This window comes from Aphis gossypii, chromosome 2, assembly GCF_020184175.1.
Source record: "Aphis gossypii isolate Hap1 chromosome 2, ASM2018417v2, whole genome shotgun sequence".
Lineage (NCBI taxonomy): Eukaryota > Metazoa > Arthropoda > Insecta > Hemiptera > Aphididae > Aphis > Aphis gossypii.
This window is the reverse complement of record NC_065531.1, coordinates 10302607-10321933: the sequence shown is the minus strand read 5'-3', so window position 1 is coordinate 10321933 and position 19327 is coordinate 10302607. Positions and strand designations below refer to the sequence as shown.

Here is a 19327-nt window from a genome sequence, read left to right as displayed (position 1 = left end):
TCATTACAATAATTAAATTGTATGAGTTTTAAAATTAATGCACATTCTTGTTAATGATTATTAATCATTAAGTATAGTAAATAATAATACACAGTAATTTAAATTTAAAAATCTAACTTTTTTTAAACTTATGTTTATTTGTTCTTTTAAAATGATAAAAATCATTAGGAAAATCACAATAGGACAAAAAACATGGTATGAAATATAGTTAAAAATTATTATACTATAATAAGATATACATTTCATTTAATAGATACATTTAGCATAACAAGAATAAAGAATATTTATTTTTCTACATCTAAATAATCTTAACCAATTATATTAGGTTGGTAATCTATATTATAATTATTATATTTAATAAATAGTAATATAGGTATATATATATATAATCCTAAGCCGTGATTAAAATAATTTACGGTTGAAGACTAACATCACAATCTATGATTTGACATTGCTTTACAGAGAGCGTGCATAAATAATACATAAAAAGCTTAACAACTAGAATATACAATATATATTTGATCAGTCAATCCGAATAATAATAAAAATAAAATAAACAGTGAAACTCGACTAGTATCTAGTCTATTGTTCGTTTAAAAATGTGCAAGTTTACTATTACCCTGCACTGAATGACCTTGCATTAGGAATGAAATATAAAAGTGAGAAACATTGCTTTTGATTGACTGTATCCAACACCACTGACAACCAACTACCATTAGGAACTTTTCTGCTAGGAAAACAAATATTGGATAATAATCTAATCGTGATACAAAGAATGATAAAGTTCCAAAATTCCAAGTATACATTTATTAATTTTTATAATGTTTGTTTGGTATGTAGAAAGTGGTAAAATGTGATGGGTTACTAATAAAAAAAAAATATATTTATAATAATTATTAAAATATTCGCTTAAGATTTACAAAATGAAATAACTGGAATTTAGTTTATCTAGTACAAGTTTGTCATTTGATGGTTCTACGGGATACATTTTTAGTTCCTTTAAATTGAACCACATCATTGTCTTCTTGTGAATAATCACATGAAACGTCTTTATCTTTCTTTGTTGGATTTTCTTTACGTTTTATAAATACACGCATCATTGCTGCTGAAATCAATAACACAACAACGAAGAAGCTTGTTAGAGGTAACCATTTATTTTGCGTTTCGTCTTCAATTTCTGACAACATTGGTTGGTACTCGTGAATTTCTCTAGTAACGATTCTGGCTGGTCTTGCAGCCACAGGGCTGTGAGGACAATTCGCCTCGCGCACATATCTGGCCCACGTACGCTGTACACTAGATGTGAGTTCTCTTCCAGGTCTTCTTAGTTTAGCTTCCTTAATAGGCGTGCTCTTAGGATCGAAATTGCACACTAATCCTTTAGTTTTTTTATTGTTTACATTGGAAGCAATTGATTTCGTAGAACCTACCAACACGCCTATATTTCCTTTAGACGATGCAGCCCATTCCCACATATCCACAACATAACAATCACATTTCCAAGGGTTACCAACCAGTCGTAACGACATAAGTTGATGATTATATCCGAATTTATCAGGTTTAATTGCTGTGATATTATTGAAACTCAAGTCCAACTGTTCCAACCCAGTTAGTGACTCTAAAAACTTCATAGACCCTTCTTCGTCACTCTTTAATTTATTATCGTTCAACAACAATTGACTAATGTTAGGAGTTGTAGTGAAAGCATCAACAGGTAAATAACTCAAGTTACATTTACTCATATCCAAATTCTTTAAACCGGATAATTGAGGTGGTAATATTGGTCCTTCTTCGGGAACTTGAAGAGGATTTCCTGAAAGTCTTAACTCTTCCAAGTCTGGATATGTAAAGTTGTCGTAGAATACTGTATCATTAAGACGACTAAGTCCACAGTTATTCAACTCTAATACTTCTAAACGCGTAAGATTTTGGAATAAACCTGATTCAAGGCTTTTAAGTTTATTACCAGACAGGATAAGCGTTTTTAAAGCGGACATTTTTAAGAAAGTCGTTCTAGATATTCTTTGTAAGTTACTGTAACCCATATCTAAATGCTCCAAGGATTCCAATGGAGATAAAAGTGCTGTAAAAGCATTGTTTAAAGGATTTCTTGATATGTCCAATTCTTGTAGACTAGTAAATTTATGGAAAGTATTAGCAGGCAACCTTGTTAATCCACAGTCTCTCAATGAAAGTTTCACTAGTTTTAATAAAGGTGATAAAGCTACTGCTAAGTCTGCTGCAGATAAATGGTTTCCAGATAATATGAGAGTACGCAATTTCGTAGCATTAGCGAATGCATCTTCAGATAAAGGTCCTTTTAAATGACAATAACTAAGATCCAGAAAATCTAAATGAACTAAATTGTGACCTAAAGTAGTAGCCACGTCAAGATCAGATAATTCATTTTCAGCCAACACTAAACCTCTTAGCCAAGTATTATTGAAAAAAACATTTTCTGGTAAATTAGACACACCTGATTGCCTTAAATCGAGATGTTCCAATCTACCTAAATTACCCAATATTAAAGTCCAGTCAACATGACTTTTAAGACTATTTCCAGCCAATTCTAATACCGTAAGGTGTCCAAGGCTACTAAATGCTACGCTCGATATGTGTGTAAGATTACAGTTATTTAGAATAAGATGTTTCAAACTAGTAAGAGGATCAAATATGCCTGGTTCAATGATATGAAGAGGGTTTCCAGAAATATCAAGTTTGTCTAGACCGCTGATATTGGCGAAAAATTGTGGTGACAATTTTGTTAAATGACTATTTGCCAGGTATAGGTACAGCAAAGACTTGGAATATAAAAATGGACCTTCGACTTGTTCCAATGGATTTCCCTGTAATTCTAACGTAATTAATCCAGCGCTATCCCTGTAACAAATATAATAAATGTCGAATAAGTTTTAAATAATTTATTCAAATTAACAAAAAAAATATTTTAATAGGTAGTTAAAGTAAATATATTTTTGATTCTATATTATTTGTATTGTAATAAGCCTATCTATTAAAAAATTACACAAGTATATCATAATATTAATTAATGCACTTATCATTATAAAATGAACCAACAGTTTTCGTACAGTTGGTAATAATAATTTCACTTTTTGTTTAAACAAAGATAAAGCTATACGACAATACAAAAATAATCGTGTAATTAAGAATGAAATAACATAATATGTTAAGATTTTTTAATATTCTATTTTAAGATAAGATAGATTTAAATAGATAATTAAAATATTTATATAAATTTTTTTGTTTAATGTAGCCGTTTAAAAATTTAATGCATGTTTAATGTTAGTACGTCACCCAACAATAGAATCGACCTTGAATAAGCAAACATGGAAACTGTGACTCAATTTGTTTAATTTAAATACGATTGAAGTTAAATGCTGAAGTAAGAGCTCGTGTCGTTTTATAGACTAATATATTTTATGGAAACGTATACACACAATAATATATACCTATGTATTAAATAAATGGCTAAATAGGTATCTTAAAAAACTTACACAAATGCTTCAGGATCAACATAATTGATCAAGTTAGATGACAAATCTATATCCAATAGGTAATGAAGTCCAGCAAACGTTGTTTTTTGGATTTTTGTTAAAAAGTTTTCGGACAACTGTAATGTCCTAAGTTTAATATCGGCTGGGAACGGTTCGATTTCTTTTAGGAGATTTCCGTTCATATTAAGTACGTAGACATTGCTGTCGAGTCCTTCATATGGCATGGATGTCAAGTTACTTTCCGAACAGTCTGTCACCCAGTTAATTCTGAAGAAATGGCAATCGCAATCTTCTGGACAGTCAAGTTGTTCAGATAGAATGGCTCTTGTATTGCATACGTAAGCCAAAAGTGTGACAAACACTAAAATGGATATACGTGTCGCCATGTTGCGGCGGATTTCTCAATTCAAACTCTGAAAAATGAATAATTTAGATTAAAAACTTGAAATTTAAATATTTAACTTAATATTAATATGTAGCTATAAGTAATATTAGAAATTCTAATCTGGTAAATTTTGCCAATTATTGTAAACAACCGTATCAAATTAGAAAAATTGTTCATGGAGTTCGATGTTATCGATTCGTCAAACGTTTCGTTTGGTGTCAAGGCATTACCAAGGACTTGGCACAGGTCTCAAAACAAGTAAAAATTCATCATTCATATTACGCTCTCCAAATATTTACAGAACATCATTCTACTAGCAATTGAATGGCCCTATAGGCACGCCCTATCATATGAACGACAATATTAGTATTGATTTAATTAAATCTGGCACGCCCCGTGTGAACACTGAACAGTTGTCCGACACTATTTGAATTTAAAATTTAAGTTCTAAAATCTTTAGATACCTATTATAATACGATTTAGATTAATATATTGTAGGGAACAAATAAACGTCTCTACCGTAGTGAAAATAATGTTCATACTATTCTTATATTAAAATCATAATGACTATACGATTATCATATTATTAATGTCTAGTAATAATTATAATTTATAATAATAAAAGATATACTCCTTATAAAAATATAGACATATAGCAATAAATATCATACATAGTTTTTAAAATAATGATTGTGAAATAATGAACTCGATTGAAAATACAGATTTTTAAGTGTTATTATTATTGTAGCCACTATCTGGTCATCAAACAGTATGTTGAACTATTAAGAATTATGTATCATCACTGCAAGAAAAATGGAAAAAATAATAACCAAAAATAATTAATTTTTAGTTAGGTATTAAATATAAAATAACAATCGGAGTATCATAAAATAGACCAAATCGAAATACCGAATGTCGTATTTATTTTTATGAACTTTGATGAAACATTGTCATCGATGTAACGTGGTTTGGACGTCTATATACCTACCTATACGTGAATACGAGTTCACATAACAGTCACTTTAACGTCCTTGATGTACCCCCCTTTCCATCTCACGTTTCAAATTGATTAATTATTAACGACATGTGTACAACAGTAAATTACATGATTTACAAGAGAAATTAAAATATACCTATGAATTATTATCGAATATACAAGACAATTGTCACTGAAGTAATGAAGTGAAAGTAATATAGTCCCTGACAGATAGAAAACATTTAAAACATATTATAACGTTTCGCCAAATTAAAATTAAACCATCAATACTCAGTACCTACTACGTTACTCAGTATAGTATACCTATGTCATATATACATTATTTGTATACGTACAATGGAGTTCCAACATAAATTAATTGACAGCAAAAGTGCAAATCGGCTTCATATAATCTTTGAGACTTTTGACGGAAAGGTGAGGTAATTTCATTTTAAATGAGACTAAAACTTTTATTATAAAAATTATAACTTGCGGTTAGTAGTTTTTATATCTTTATAGAGGTCATAATCCTACTACAATATTATGTTAAAAAATTATCGTTATAATAATGAATAAATTTCCCTATATTACACCATGATATAGCACAAAATAAATATCTTTAACATACACAGGGTTCAGGTGATGCTTTAAAGAGCTTAGAACTTAGCCTCACAAAATTATTGGATACTATCCACTATACACAGTAAAAAATATTCAATTGCCAAGACCTCAAAGCGTGACAAAAAATTTTTTTACATGTATAATTTTAATTATTTGTTTCAAGTTATAAATAATATACTTACACAATTCAAGTACCTACATTTTCTATAAGTGTATATTTTTCCATATTAGCAGCCATTATAATTTATAATTGCACTGTGAAGTTAACCTCTTAGTGGTATCAATGTATCATTTTATGATATTACTATTATAGAATTAAAATATTTTCATAAATTAAGTAATTTATACATTTTAATTAACTTTACCTAAAAAATCTGCCTATAAAATTAATATTTAATCGTATATGACCATAGTCTACAAGAAAAGTATTATGCATCAAAAACCATAGAAAACAAAAAGTTTTGATATTTTATTAAACAATAGCTACAGTAAATAAATACGTGACTATGTTAAAAACAGATTTAATTATTCAATATTTTTATATTACATAAAACAATATATGACAATTGGTATTTTGTATCAAAAGAATTATATGTACAAATATATTTCCATCTAAATATTTTAGTTTTTAATTTAAACAATATTTTTTGTACAATAACATTCACTGAATTGCATTCAAACTATTATTCGTGTTTATTTTTTTAATGCTTAATATTGTTATAATATTATTTTTATATTTTTTTTCAGATGGACCCTGTCCGGCCTTCCCCCTATAATTCTTTAAAATCTCAGCCTATGATCTGAAATTAAACCATTCAAATAATTATTCATAAAAAGAAACTATTAGTGTTAAATATATTTGCAAATGAGTCCATCTATCCTTTTGTAGTTTTGTACCTTTATTGTCATAGTGACATCGTACATAATATTATAATAAGCGTCATAACTTTTCGACATTCAGAAAATTATTCAAGAAGTTTTATAAACAAAACAATCAAAATAAAAACATAGCATATACATGAACAATATATGTATTAAAAATATATATTTTAATGTTATCTAAATGGATTTCGGTAGAAAATTTTACAAAATTATGGTATGCGGAAAATACTATACCGTCAAAATCGTTAGCAATAGTTATCATTTCTAAACATGCATTGCGCCTTGTCTATATATAGCTGCGTTCTTTATTCTTGGATCTTTGTCATAAATACGTAATGCATGCAACATTTTTTTATCCAAAATAATACTTATCTTATTTTATAAAAATAAAATATTTTAACCGAATAATCGCAAAGTAGTTTACGTGTGATTTAGATAAAACAAAAATATACCTATCTTTTACCTAGGTGACTAGGTATTTAATACCTCGAATAAACATATTAAGAGAAATTGGACTGGTAATTTTCATACCAAAGTTATTTATACCTTAATATCCTTAAGTCACAATTTATTTACGCACGCATTAATTAGTTCGTTATTATTCTTATACGAGTAACGAGTCAACGTGCATGCATTCGTCTACCGTCAATAGACAATAAGACGTGCGTTGAATACATACAAAATCAATTACGATTATAGGTATTGTAGATAAGTGGTATTAAAATATAGTACAATATTTTTGTACAAATTTCAGGTTTAAGTTTTCCGAACTTACGTATACACTATTCCTAAATTAAAAATATACATTTAAACGAAATTATTGCACACGTACATGCAGGTATAAAATATTATTATAGTAAATACGTAATGCTATCATTTTAAGTCATATTGTTTTTTGACTACTTAAAACGGGCAATTCGTTTCAGATACGACGTCATAAACGTACTCACAGGGAGGCAGTTGACTATTCTGTGACCATTAATTTTTCTGTAGGCGTACAAGATGATACTTATAACTTATAAGTTATAATATTATATATTATTTATAAGGTATTAATACATAAAATAAAAATTAGGTATGTATACTATATTAATTGTTAAAGTTCGGTTCAAAAAAAGTAATATGTATCAACCAGTTATAAATTATAATAAGTATTATATAACTTATCTTATTATAATATGATATTATTGTTGGCTTAGTATGGAAATAGAAATATGACTACAAATATTAATCATTGATTAGTGATTACTATATTAATTACTTATAAGGTGTAGAACCTGTTACAATATTCAATTGTAAATGTGTAAATAATAATAAATATTGATTTATTTTATGCGATATGTTGGATGATGGTTAGATTTGTTAAAAAATATTAATCTCTTTTAAATAGATATTAAGGATAAATATTTGAATACTTGTACATCGAATATTTACGAAATATAAGTATGCTCTGTCGATATAAAGTTAACACATATATTTTATGGATGTGGTATACTAGTATAGGTATTATGCCGAAAATCTGCAGGTATAGCGAGCGTACCTACTTATATAACCATATTTTAATAATATAATATTTAATTCATTTGCGGAAATAAAACAGTCTTTAATAGCCGTTTTGATATTTGATATACGTACGTATTATATAGGAAAACGCATCGTACAAGTTCGCGGGCCGTAAATATAATATATACCTACACATTTTTAAACTTGTTATTGTAGTCTGATCTCGTGGACCTTGGCGAAATTAAATTACATCCGTTTGAAATAATAATAATAATAATAATAATAATAATAAAACTCGCGCAACAAGTATCTACATAATATATATACATACACAAGCACGCACACGTATGTACTATATAACTTATGTATATAATAAAGTTGAAAAAAAAATTTTCTAGTTGGCGAATAAATTTCCCGACACACGACGTCACGTTCATGTGTATGTGCGTGTGTCGTATATCGCGATGTTCAATTTTTTTTTCTAAAGCAAAAAAAAATAATCTCTACCGTCACTATAACAGCTACAATAATATTATCTACACATAGGTACACGTAATATTATGTCGTATTATAGGTAGGTACGACATAAGTGGCGCAGCGGCGTTCTGCAGGTGATGGCGGCGGCGGGTTACGTCAGCCGCGAGGTGGTGGCAGCATAGATATTATTATGATATAGGTAGGTTATATATATATATATATGGTGGGTTATATACGTGAATTCCGAAAACCAGCGTGCATAAAAACATTTTCGATTTCACGTAGATCGCTGTGGCACGTACGCTCACAATTGTTTTTTATTTTTCATTTATACATATTATTTTTGTTTTATGGCTAATTAAATCGGACGAGGTCGCCGTCGCCACTGCCACCATCAACTTGCATTGCGATCGTATATTATGTTATTATGTTTATAGGTAGTAAGTAGGTATTCAGCAAAATATAATAACGTTTCAATATGTATTCGTACACGACGAACGGCGCGTGCGGTTGACAAAACATATTATATAAACTCGTAAAATATTGTGTTCGTACGATGTCAATATTTTACTTTATGTGGATGACGTGCCTATAATAAAAAAACGAAAAACAAATCGAAATCTATTTGGGTGCATCCGACGCGTATTAATGTGTTATATAGGTATAGGTGTACACTATTGGATTTTAGTTCGTTCGCCCCGCGACGCGGTTGACCTTTCTCTGGCGGTGGGTGTGCTCAGTCAGCGCCGCGTAATATATTAATTTATTATATTATTAATTATAACACGCTCGCACCACACATACAAATAATATTATATATATTAAAGGTACCCATGAGATCCGGAGGACATCACATGCGCTGTACGCGAACACAATTATTATTATCATTATCACCATAACGGTTAGTAAAAACGATAATAATCATTTTAAATAATCGGCACACGCGCTGGACTCAATATAACGTCAGTACAGCGATGAACAGTTATTAGGTACTCATTAATAAAATGGCGAGGTGACGCTAAAACCGTCGAAGAAGAGAGACCGACCGGATTCGAAAAACATTAACCTCAGCGATACCGAATAGGTTTAACCCAACGACGAAGGGGGGTGCGTAGAAGTGTCAAGGGCTTTTCAAATGTATCGATTATTTATTTTCCTGTGCTGTGGCCGTTTGCACGATTATTGCAATGCCGCGAGTACGTATTCCGCGCCCGTTCAACACACCTGAGCCGTCCGCAGTTATTCCAGATAGAAAACGAAATCGATTGGGTACCTTTATTCAATTGGTACATATATCGATCTCGACAGAGGTGCTGTGTTTGACACGCGTGTGCACATAACACATAACGATCATTCGTTATGGCACGTTATATAACACAGACGTAAGTATAGCCGCGGTAAACACATAGGTATTATATTATAAATATATTAAAATTAAGTAAAATATGTCGTGTGTGCATGTATAGTATAGACTTACCCCAATAAAAAAAACGGTTTGACGACTCGGGTGATGATGAAAATTCGTATCGATGTGGACCGGTTCGAGTTAAAGATCGGTGTTAACACTCGCACCACGACTTATACCCCTTTTTATACCGACTATAAATTCGTAAACGAAACGTTCGCACCAAAGTGTTGGTGCGGCGATTCTTGTTGATAGCGACTACGACCACCGCAGAGGGACACACGACAACTGGTGGATGGATAGTGGATAATGATTTTGGACTCAGTGAATCGTTCCTTGAGCGCGGAACAAGTCAAACCAGCGGGACCCTTGGTGGGGGGTTGATGTCGATGGTGGGGCGGCTGTGCGGCGCAGCGGCGACGTTCGCGTGTGCCCGACCACCGTCGTCTCCCACCGCCTCCGACGGGGTTTTCGCAATATCGCGCCGCCGCATGACTCACGTACCTCTACATAGTACATACTCTATTATTATTAATTATTATGCTATTATTCGGCAAAGAAAAAACCGTTTTCTCGATTTAAAAATTAAATCAATCTAAAAACGATCGTCAACGAAAGGGACACTGGTGACTGGTATATTATTATACTATTATAATAATATATTATAATATTCGTTTGCAACCAATTATATTTACATGTAATTTATATAATAAATTAATAAATAATAATTATCTATCAACAAGCTTGTGGTACATAGACGATACGTAGGTACACATTTGTAGCTTAAGGTAGGTATAGTTAAAGCAATTAACGATCGAGGAGTTAAGAATGCGAAGTACTGTTTTTTTTCATGTGCGCAGTAGTGCCGGCGCAGGACAAATGAATGTGAATAGATTTAACAAACGTGCGAGGAGTTAAAATATTCAACTGGGAAATGCCTGATTAAATTTGTAGGTATACTAGTCGTAGAACTATTCTGCTGAAAATCATGCAAAATTCAATTTGCTGAATTTTGCTAAATCCTAAGTGATTCTTCACTTGACCTGAACCCCACTAGTTGAAGAGAACCTGTACATTTGTAAATCGTGTACCGTGATAGCGAGTGGTAAAGCTTTTAAGCTGATTGAGGTCGACGTTTTTTTTACATATAGTTGGACATGCGGGATATTGAATTCGGGTAATTTGGGTATGTGAAAGAAAATCTTTGACTGAAGCTCTGTTTCCTATGTATGCTATTAATTTAAGTTTAGTTTTTACAGGTTGTATACAAAGAAAATTTTATTATTTTAAACTTTTAAAGAATAAAAATAATAAGTTAATAACGTTTTACACATTTATTGATTGCATAATTGATATATACATTAATAATACAAGGGTAACCACTAACCGCTTGAATTTAAATGTCAAGTTACTTAGTAATGTATGGATTAAATTAAGAGAAATCTCAAAAACCAATGTTAACACTTTAGGTAAGATTTAAAAGATTAAATGCAAAATAAGTATAATTGATTATTTTTGATTGTTTCTTTTTTTATATTATACCTAGTTGGTATACGCCATACCCACATGGTAAAATTTGTTTATCTAATAAATGGTTTTTATTTTAAAGTAAAAACATAGTTTAATTTTTTTAAATAGACGTTATCATTTTAAAATGTACTAAAATTTAACAATTTAATATTAAGTGATGCTTTTTATTTTTAGAGGATACTTGAATAATGGTAATATTTGTTGATTTATAATCTATAGAACTAACACAAATTATATAAAAACAAATAAACAATAAATTCGAAAATTTACTAGGATCGAATTGTTTTTAGAATTTTAAAATATTTGAGCCTTATGAACAGCGGTCAGCGGTCACTATTCCGATATTATAAATATGGCCGATATGAGCACGATGGTCCGTGGAAAAAATAAAAGTTTAGGTTCTACACTATAGGAGATTGATGTGATGATTGTATGTATATTATATACTATTATGTATTTATGTGTTGGTCTCTAAACCGGTTACTAGTAGAGCACTAGATAAGGTCCTATTTAATAATTATAGTTAGTTATTGTTATATTATAATATGAATAATATATCTTAATTCGTGCTATAGTATAAGATAGTAGGATTATTTCTATTTATGTAGAAATATAAATATGTGAAAAATGCTATTGGAAAGGTTAAGCCAAAACAATAATGATAAATTGATAACAAATTTCGGGTGTCTAATAGGGCGAATGTAAGTTTCTACACGAGACCTAGCAGGTAAACAAGATACATATGTTAGTTCCTACACGATAAAATAAGGTACATATGTAAGTTCCTACACAGTAAAAAGCAGGTACACGTGTAAGTTCCTACACTAAGTATATTATAAGTTATCAATTTAATATCAGTTATATCATATTATAATACTGTCATACATTTTAACCCTTTATTCTATATAATAAATAATTCTTTATAATATTTAATAATTTACCTAATAATAATTCATCATTTATTGTAAAAAAAAAATATAAGTAGTGCATTTTATATAATATTTAATAATTTTAAAAATAATAATTGTAATATAATAATAATTCATCATTTGTTGTAAAAATATAAAGCAGTGCAACAGTAAAACAATATTTAATAATTAACCTAATAAATATTATGAATTTAATAATTTTAATATAATAAAACAATAAAAAAAAAAAATATATTATATTTTATGAGGTTTATTTCTGAAGCGTATAGCTTTACGTAGTCATATTGATTAATTTGTTTAGTTGAATATTTTTCTATTTTTTGATTTATAAAATTTTTTTTTATCTCAGTTGTTTTTATTTTTATGTATGTATTAACTTGAAATAATTTGAGAATTTCGATAATTTTAAAAATATGCGGATGTTGATGATAAAAATTTGAATTAAAATCCGATAGAAAACTTTCGCATGCGTAAATGCGTTTGTCGTGTGTATTCTATCAGAAGATTGTTTAGCCCATATTTTCGGTGGAAAAATACTATTATTATTTGTAATATAATTATCAATTAAATAATCACAAAATTCTGTGATTGCTGAATTGTCAGGTTTATCTGCCATAAAATTACAAAAATTATAAATCACATTGGGAAAAACTTTACCTGTGTCGTAGGGTTTAAATTTTTTTTTTTTTGGTAACATGAATAAAGTTATCGGTTTGAGAACTTAAGGTTTTTTCATTTAATTATTAAATATTATTGGTTATTTCTATCAAAAAAAAAAAAAATAATAATAATAATAAAATAAAACGCTACGACACAGGTAAAGTTATCAATTCACTATAATATAAAAACTAACAGCATATTTTTGAAACTGTGGAACAAAAAATTGCTATGTGGTACGTGTGTAAAACGGATAGATAACACATACAGGTATGAAGTCCTATTAAAGAATAAGAAATAACACTATAGTAAAGTTTGTAAAATTGGAACTATAATATTACAACAGTATTTAGGTACAAGGACGAAATTAAATGTAAAAATAATTTACTTGTGACTAGAATATTAACCTGATGCCTAAATGACTTTACAATGAGACTGTTTAATAATAAAAAAATATATATTTAACCAAATACGTAATATCTTAGTAAAGCTAATAAAGGAAAACAAAGGCATAATAATAGATATCTACTGTTATAGTCTAAAATAGTAAGATATTTAGATTTGATTAATATTTTTATGAATTTAATATGATAATAATTCGTAGTTAGGTAATAAACTAATAAATAATAATTATTAAAATAAAAACAAAATAAAACTACGTAACTTCGTATAGGTATGTAATGCCGTGAATCACAATAAACAATAATTATCATCGACATCGACAATAATCCATATATTATGTAATTGCGAATTAGAATTTAATAATTTAAAGTAAATCACACATCAAAAATAATTCTCATTGAGTTTATTTTAGTTTATTATTATAGTTTATTAAAAAAAAAAGTTTCAGTTATTTAAGTATTTGTTTGAATTATAAAATCAGTTCAAAAGTTATAAATGCCATGGTGCTGATAAAATTATAAACAACATTATTTATATTAATTTAATTTCTCATCATGAATTTGTGTCTCGTAGCATACTGCCACTATTCTACGAGTATTTAATATAAGTATGCCGAAGAGCTAGATGATTTAAATAATATACCTATACGGCTTTACGTGGAATTTATAATTGGTTAGGGTGTCTATAGGTATCTTAATATCCCGTTTAAAATGGAATCGTCTCCTTGTCCCGATAAACATAGAACAATATTTTTTTTCCGTTTTAATTCCGACATCTCTATAATATAATAATTAGAGACATGGACGTAAAAGAAATATTTGTACATAAAATAAAAATAAATATATATACTTATATGTCTCATTTTATTGAAACTAAAGTTAATAGCTATAATACTTATAAAAAGTAGTTTTTGTGTAACGATTACGGAGTAAAAACTAACTATGAACAGTTAGTAGTTGTCAGCAATAAGTACGAAACAAGTTTTTTATTTTATTAGGTTATTGCACGGTGTATAATATTATGAACATATATAATAAGGGCGATTTTTACTACCTAATATGATTGGAGAATATTTTCTCCAAAATGTAAAAATCATTATTGTTTTTTTTTTAGACCGTAGTCAGTTTGTTCCGTTTTTTTTTTTATATACATAAATATAGTCACCCGTTACCACTTACCCTATATTAAATTGTAAAATCGTATTCATTTTTATTTTATAGCAAAAATATATAAAAAAAACTATAACATTTTTTTTTTGTAATCTTATTTTGATAATGAAACATTAAATTTCAATTACAGATTAATAAATTATTTATTTATTTCCTTAAGGTTTTAATATAATTTAATTTTTTTTTCTGTTGTAAAAAATTTTTTTTTAGATGTTGAAAATTGGAATTCAAGGTTTCGATGGATTTACAAAAACATATTTATTTCATACCAACTTAACATTTTTCATTCTTTGTTAAATATTATGAAATATAAATAATAGAAAAAATTTTTAAAAATGCGTAAAAAGTTAAAAATAACAACCTAAAGGCAAAAAGATTGTAGTCATAAAAAATACATCTTGTATAAATTATCTGTTTTTAATAAATCATGATATTTTAAAATATTTATTCTAAATTAAATTGTTTCTAGATATTACTATATGTCTATATGTCTATTATTATTATATTAATCATTTAATCATCAATGTTGATCACCAGTGACTGGTCGGTATAATTAGTAATTACCATACCACTAATTACCATATTTACAGTGTATACGTTAAGTAAAATACGTACATTAAACTGACCAATGTCTCTCTCTTCTATCCATTGAATTAAAAAAAATATAATATTTATGAGTTTAAAAACGTGCATGAGTTTGTATAATCATTTTCAGAATTTGCACGATCTTTTCTTTACGATTTACTAAACAAATTAATCATTAGATGTACAGTTTAATTTATTTTAGTTTAATTACACCAACATCTCAGTTAATTTCGTGGGTAGTAAAGAGTCAAATCATCAGTTCTTTTGATGAAAAATATTACCACTTACCTACCAAAGTGTTGTTTTTTGGAGCCAATTCAAATTTATTGTTCAGTTCGTTCATATACTTGTCAAATATAATAGTATCGTTAATAATATTTTTTCTATTTGTAATATTCTTGTATAAAATGATTTAACTAGCTGCATATAAATTACAAATAGGTAATTGCCCATTTAGTATTACAAGTAGGTGTATGTACATATGGTTAGGCTTATGAATTATGACTCATGACATCAATCCAAACACAATGAAATACTTTGACTTAAAAATACATAGATATTCGAACTGAGTAAGACTCGTATATCTACACGGTACAATCGAGATTTATGCTTGTGTTCTTTCATTATTATTGTAAAAATTAAAAACAGTAAACACTAAGCAGTATAGACAGTAGATTGTTGTGTTAATACATTTTAGGTAGGTACAGGTAGTATGTATAATTTATAATTTCTATAAGAAAAAATAATTAAAATTTTTAACACCTATGATAACTTTATTATGTACCTAGATAGGAATTTACCTTTATGTTACCAATATAGTAATATATGTGAATATTCAAACGGATATAAATCACACATACACGTGTCGTTATTCCTGACCTATATATTTTCACAAATTATAGTGAAGTTTAATACATAGTTAGTCTTAGTTTAATAATGAAGTTATATATTTTGTAATAAATTTAAATTTCAAAAATACGCTCAATGTCTAATTTCTAGATCATTAATTAGATATTTAATTCTGAAATTCCTGACCTAACAAACTTTGCAAAAATGGAGTAACTAATTTATAATAATATTTTTATTTAATACTATAATATTATAATAATTAACTAATTGCTCATTAATTTAGAAATACGGACAACATTGATCAAACCAATCCAATAATTTTAATATAGAAATCTCAAAATTATTATACACGAATATAAACTTAATAGAATAATTTAATACGATTATAGCTAAAGATTAGATAGGAACAAAGCATATAGGAGTAATTGAGTAATAATTAATATTTCTTCATTAGCCAGCTTCGTCATTTGATATGGGAGTGGTTAAACAAATATTTGGAATGACAAAGAAGGAAAAAAATTAAAAATAAAACCAACATTATATTTTATTATGAAGGGAATTAAAAGCAGAAACTTTACAGCTCGACTCAGATAACATACCAGCAGGACGTGCATATAGGTATTATCTATCAATCTCATTCACCTTTGGTCAACATACTATACAGCTCAACTCGGATAACATACCAGCAAGCGCATTTAGATATTATCTATCAATCTCATTCGCCTTTGGTCAACAAGATGGTAAGAGAACCGTGGCAGTATGCAGGAAAAGTAGTATTACTACATTGAGCACTTACACTCAATAAAATATTAAAACGGTTTGACTCCTGACAGTCATAACTTATAATACATTAATAGAATAGCACCAATTAAAATAATGGATAATCATACAGTAAACAAGTCAAAAATAGATTATTTTATTTTTTAATTTCATATGGCAATAACAAATTAACAATAAACAATAAAAAGATATATAAATTTCTCTTCTAGTTACATAACTTACACCAAAAAAAAAAACAATAAAGGAAAAATTAAAAATATATTTATCATTAAATTGATTGTCAGTTCATTCAGTTCTATCCAACAAAAGACAATCGCTCGATTTATTTTATACCTATATAGTATATTTAATATATTATTTATAATAAAACACTTAATATTTTGTTTTGTTTTATTATATATTATGTATTATACTAATATATTAATAATTATTTTAAAATAAGTCGTAGTGATTACATGAAGTGTCTACCTATAGTCAAGAATTTTGAATGAAGAAATTAAAAAAAAATAGCGATTGATAGGGACACCCAGGAATTAAGACACTACTAACGGATAGATGCCTGAATAAAATCAAAAATACTTATTAGTATCTATATCTATATCTTATTATATATCTATAGCACTATAGTTTTTAAATACTACTAAATTAGTATTTATTTTATTCTATTTTGTACCTATAACTAATAATAAGTAATAAACTAATAAAAATTAAGTATTGAACATTATTATAAAATCCAATCAAATCCAACGTTTACTAATATTATTATAACTTTAGAGCTCCGAAAAAAATAACAAAACATTTTTCAATAGACCCAAATCAATTCCTATTATCTATTGTATGTACTAATAGTAATTATCACTATTTTATTATATTCATTATTATTTCCTTTAATTTTAAAATTTAATCCATTTACAATATTATTGAAATAAAAATAATATTTGAAATTTTGTCTTTGTAGTTGTTATTGTTGACATAGTATCTCTGCATTAGATGATTAAACACGGACAATAGGAATAATTGTGTTTCTTATGCAGAAAATGTGGTTAAAGGATAATATTACAGTGTGTAATATTTACAAAAGATACTTTCCTAATTTACTAATTATGTTTGTAAGCTATGCATTTTACATTTTTACTCCATCTAGATAAATATAAAATAGGTATCAATTATAGATTTATCTGAATAATCTACTCTATGTTTGTATACTGTATGTTAATAACTCATATAGTTGGATTAAATATGAGAAGTGATGTCCCAAGTATATTTTAATCAATATATTATGGAGAACTTAGTCCCGCCGAAAAAAAAAATAGTTCAATTTTCTCCTATATCAGTTATCTTGGATTAAGTAAAATATTTCATTTGTGCTACTACTAACTTTATGCTTAATTAGAAAGAAAAAGTTATAAGATAGCTGCATCGTCGCCACCGTAACTAAAGGGGATAGCCAACGCGGCACTTGGTCGTGTTATTGTGACCTTAAGATAAAGATACTTATAACTTAAAGATTCTAGCTCCTTATAGAATTTGTACTAATAACACAAAAACCAACAATATTTGTAGTTATATTATCATTAATTTAGTTACTATCTATTGATGCAGTGATGTGTAATAAATACTTTTATACTCAAAAAATGTCTATTTAATATTTAGAGGTGTTCAAAATTCAACTGGCTACCTATAAAGTTATATTGTCATACACTAACACCACATAGTTATAGTACCTAGTTATAACTTATATTTGTGTATAATAATAAAAATAAATAAATCTTCATTGTTGTATAAAATGTGTAACTACAGAACTATAAAATTATGGGGTAACTCATCCACCGCAAAAAGTTTAGGACTCTAACTAGATGTAGGAATTCATTAATTTAATAAAATAAAATAGTAAACTAAAAATTAACTTTAAAATAAAAAAAAATAAAACTAAATCATAATACATTTAATTTAGAATGCGACAGTAGTAAACAACACGACGAATATCATTAAAATTAAAACACGAACATTTATCTCAATAAATAGACTGCATAGTTAAATACAAGTACATTTATAAAACTTTTTAAATTAAACATTTTTTCAATATAGACATATTTAGGTTCGTATTACTTTTATACTGAGAATAAAAAATGAGTTAGTTTAAATTTGCTCAAATTAACATTAAAGATATATTTTAAAATGTTAAACAAATAATAAATAATCCATTTAGCCCATTTAGATATTTAACATTTAAAATAGAGCATTAGTATACGTCAACATTAAGTTAATAAGGTTTATCTAAAATATATCTTATTTTTTAATTAATAATTATTAAGACAAATTAATTTGAAAAAATATTTTAATTATATCTTGGCAGCATTATGACAAATAATATAACACTAAAATTAATAACTAAGGCCAAGCATACAATCATAATATAGTTCACAAACCATTGAAACTCACAATGTTTTTTATTAGCTTTAATCTATAAAACGAATTTTTAATTTTATCAAAAATATTATTTTGATTATTATGTATAACTACCGTCTTCGATTAAAGTCAAAAATAATACCTAAATATTCAATTGATTCGACATTTTCCATGTTATCGCATAAGGAAAAAATTATTAGTCATAATACTACAATTATTTTAATTCTTCTAATGGCGTAGTTACAACATTATT

General features: G+C 27.6%; 1 protein-coding gene across 1 annotated transcript; it reads right to left on the bottom strand.

Moving 5' to 3' along the window:
* Window positions 1-229: 229 nt before the first annotated feature.
* LOC126549693 (toll-like receptor 3) lies at window positions 230-10103 on the bottom strand. Its single transcript, XM_050199732.1, has 3 exons — window positions 9837-10103; window positions 3516-3928; window positions 230-2880 (listed from the first exon to the last, which is right to left on the bottom strand). The coding sequence occupies exons 2-3, from the start codon at window positions 3899-3901 to the stop codon at window positions 963-965; spliced, it is 2304 nt and encodes a 767-aa protein (XP_050055689.1). The 5' UTR covers window positions 3902-3928; window positions 9837-10103; the 3' UTR covers window positions 230-962.
* Window positions 10104-19327: the final 9224 nt, after the last annotated feature.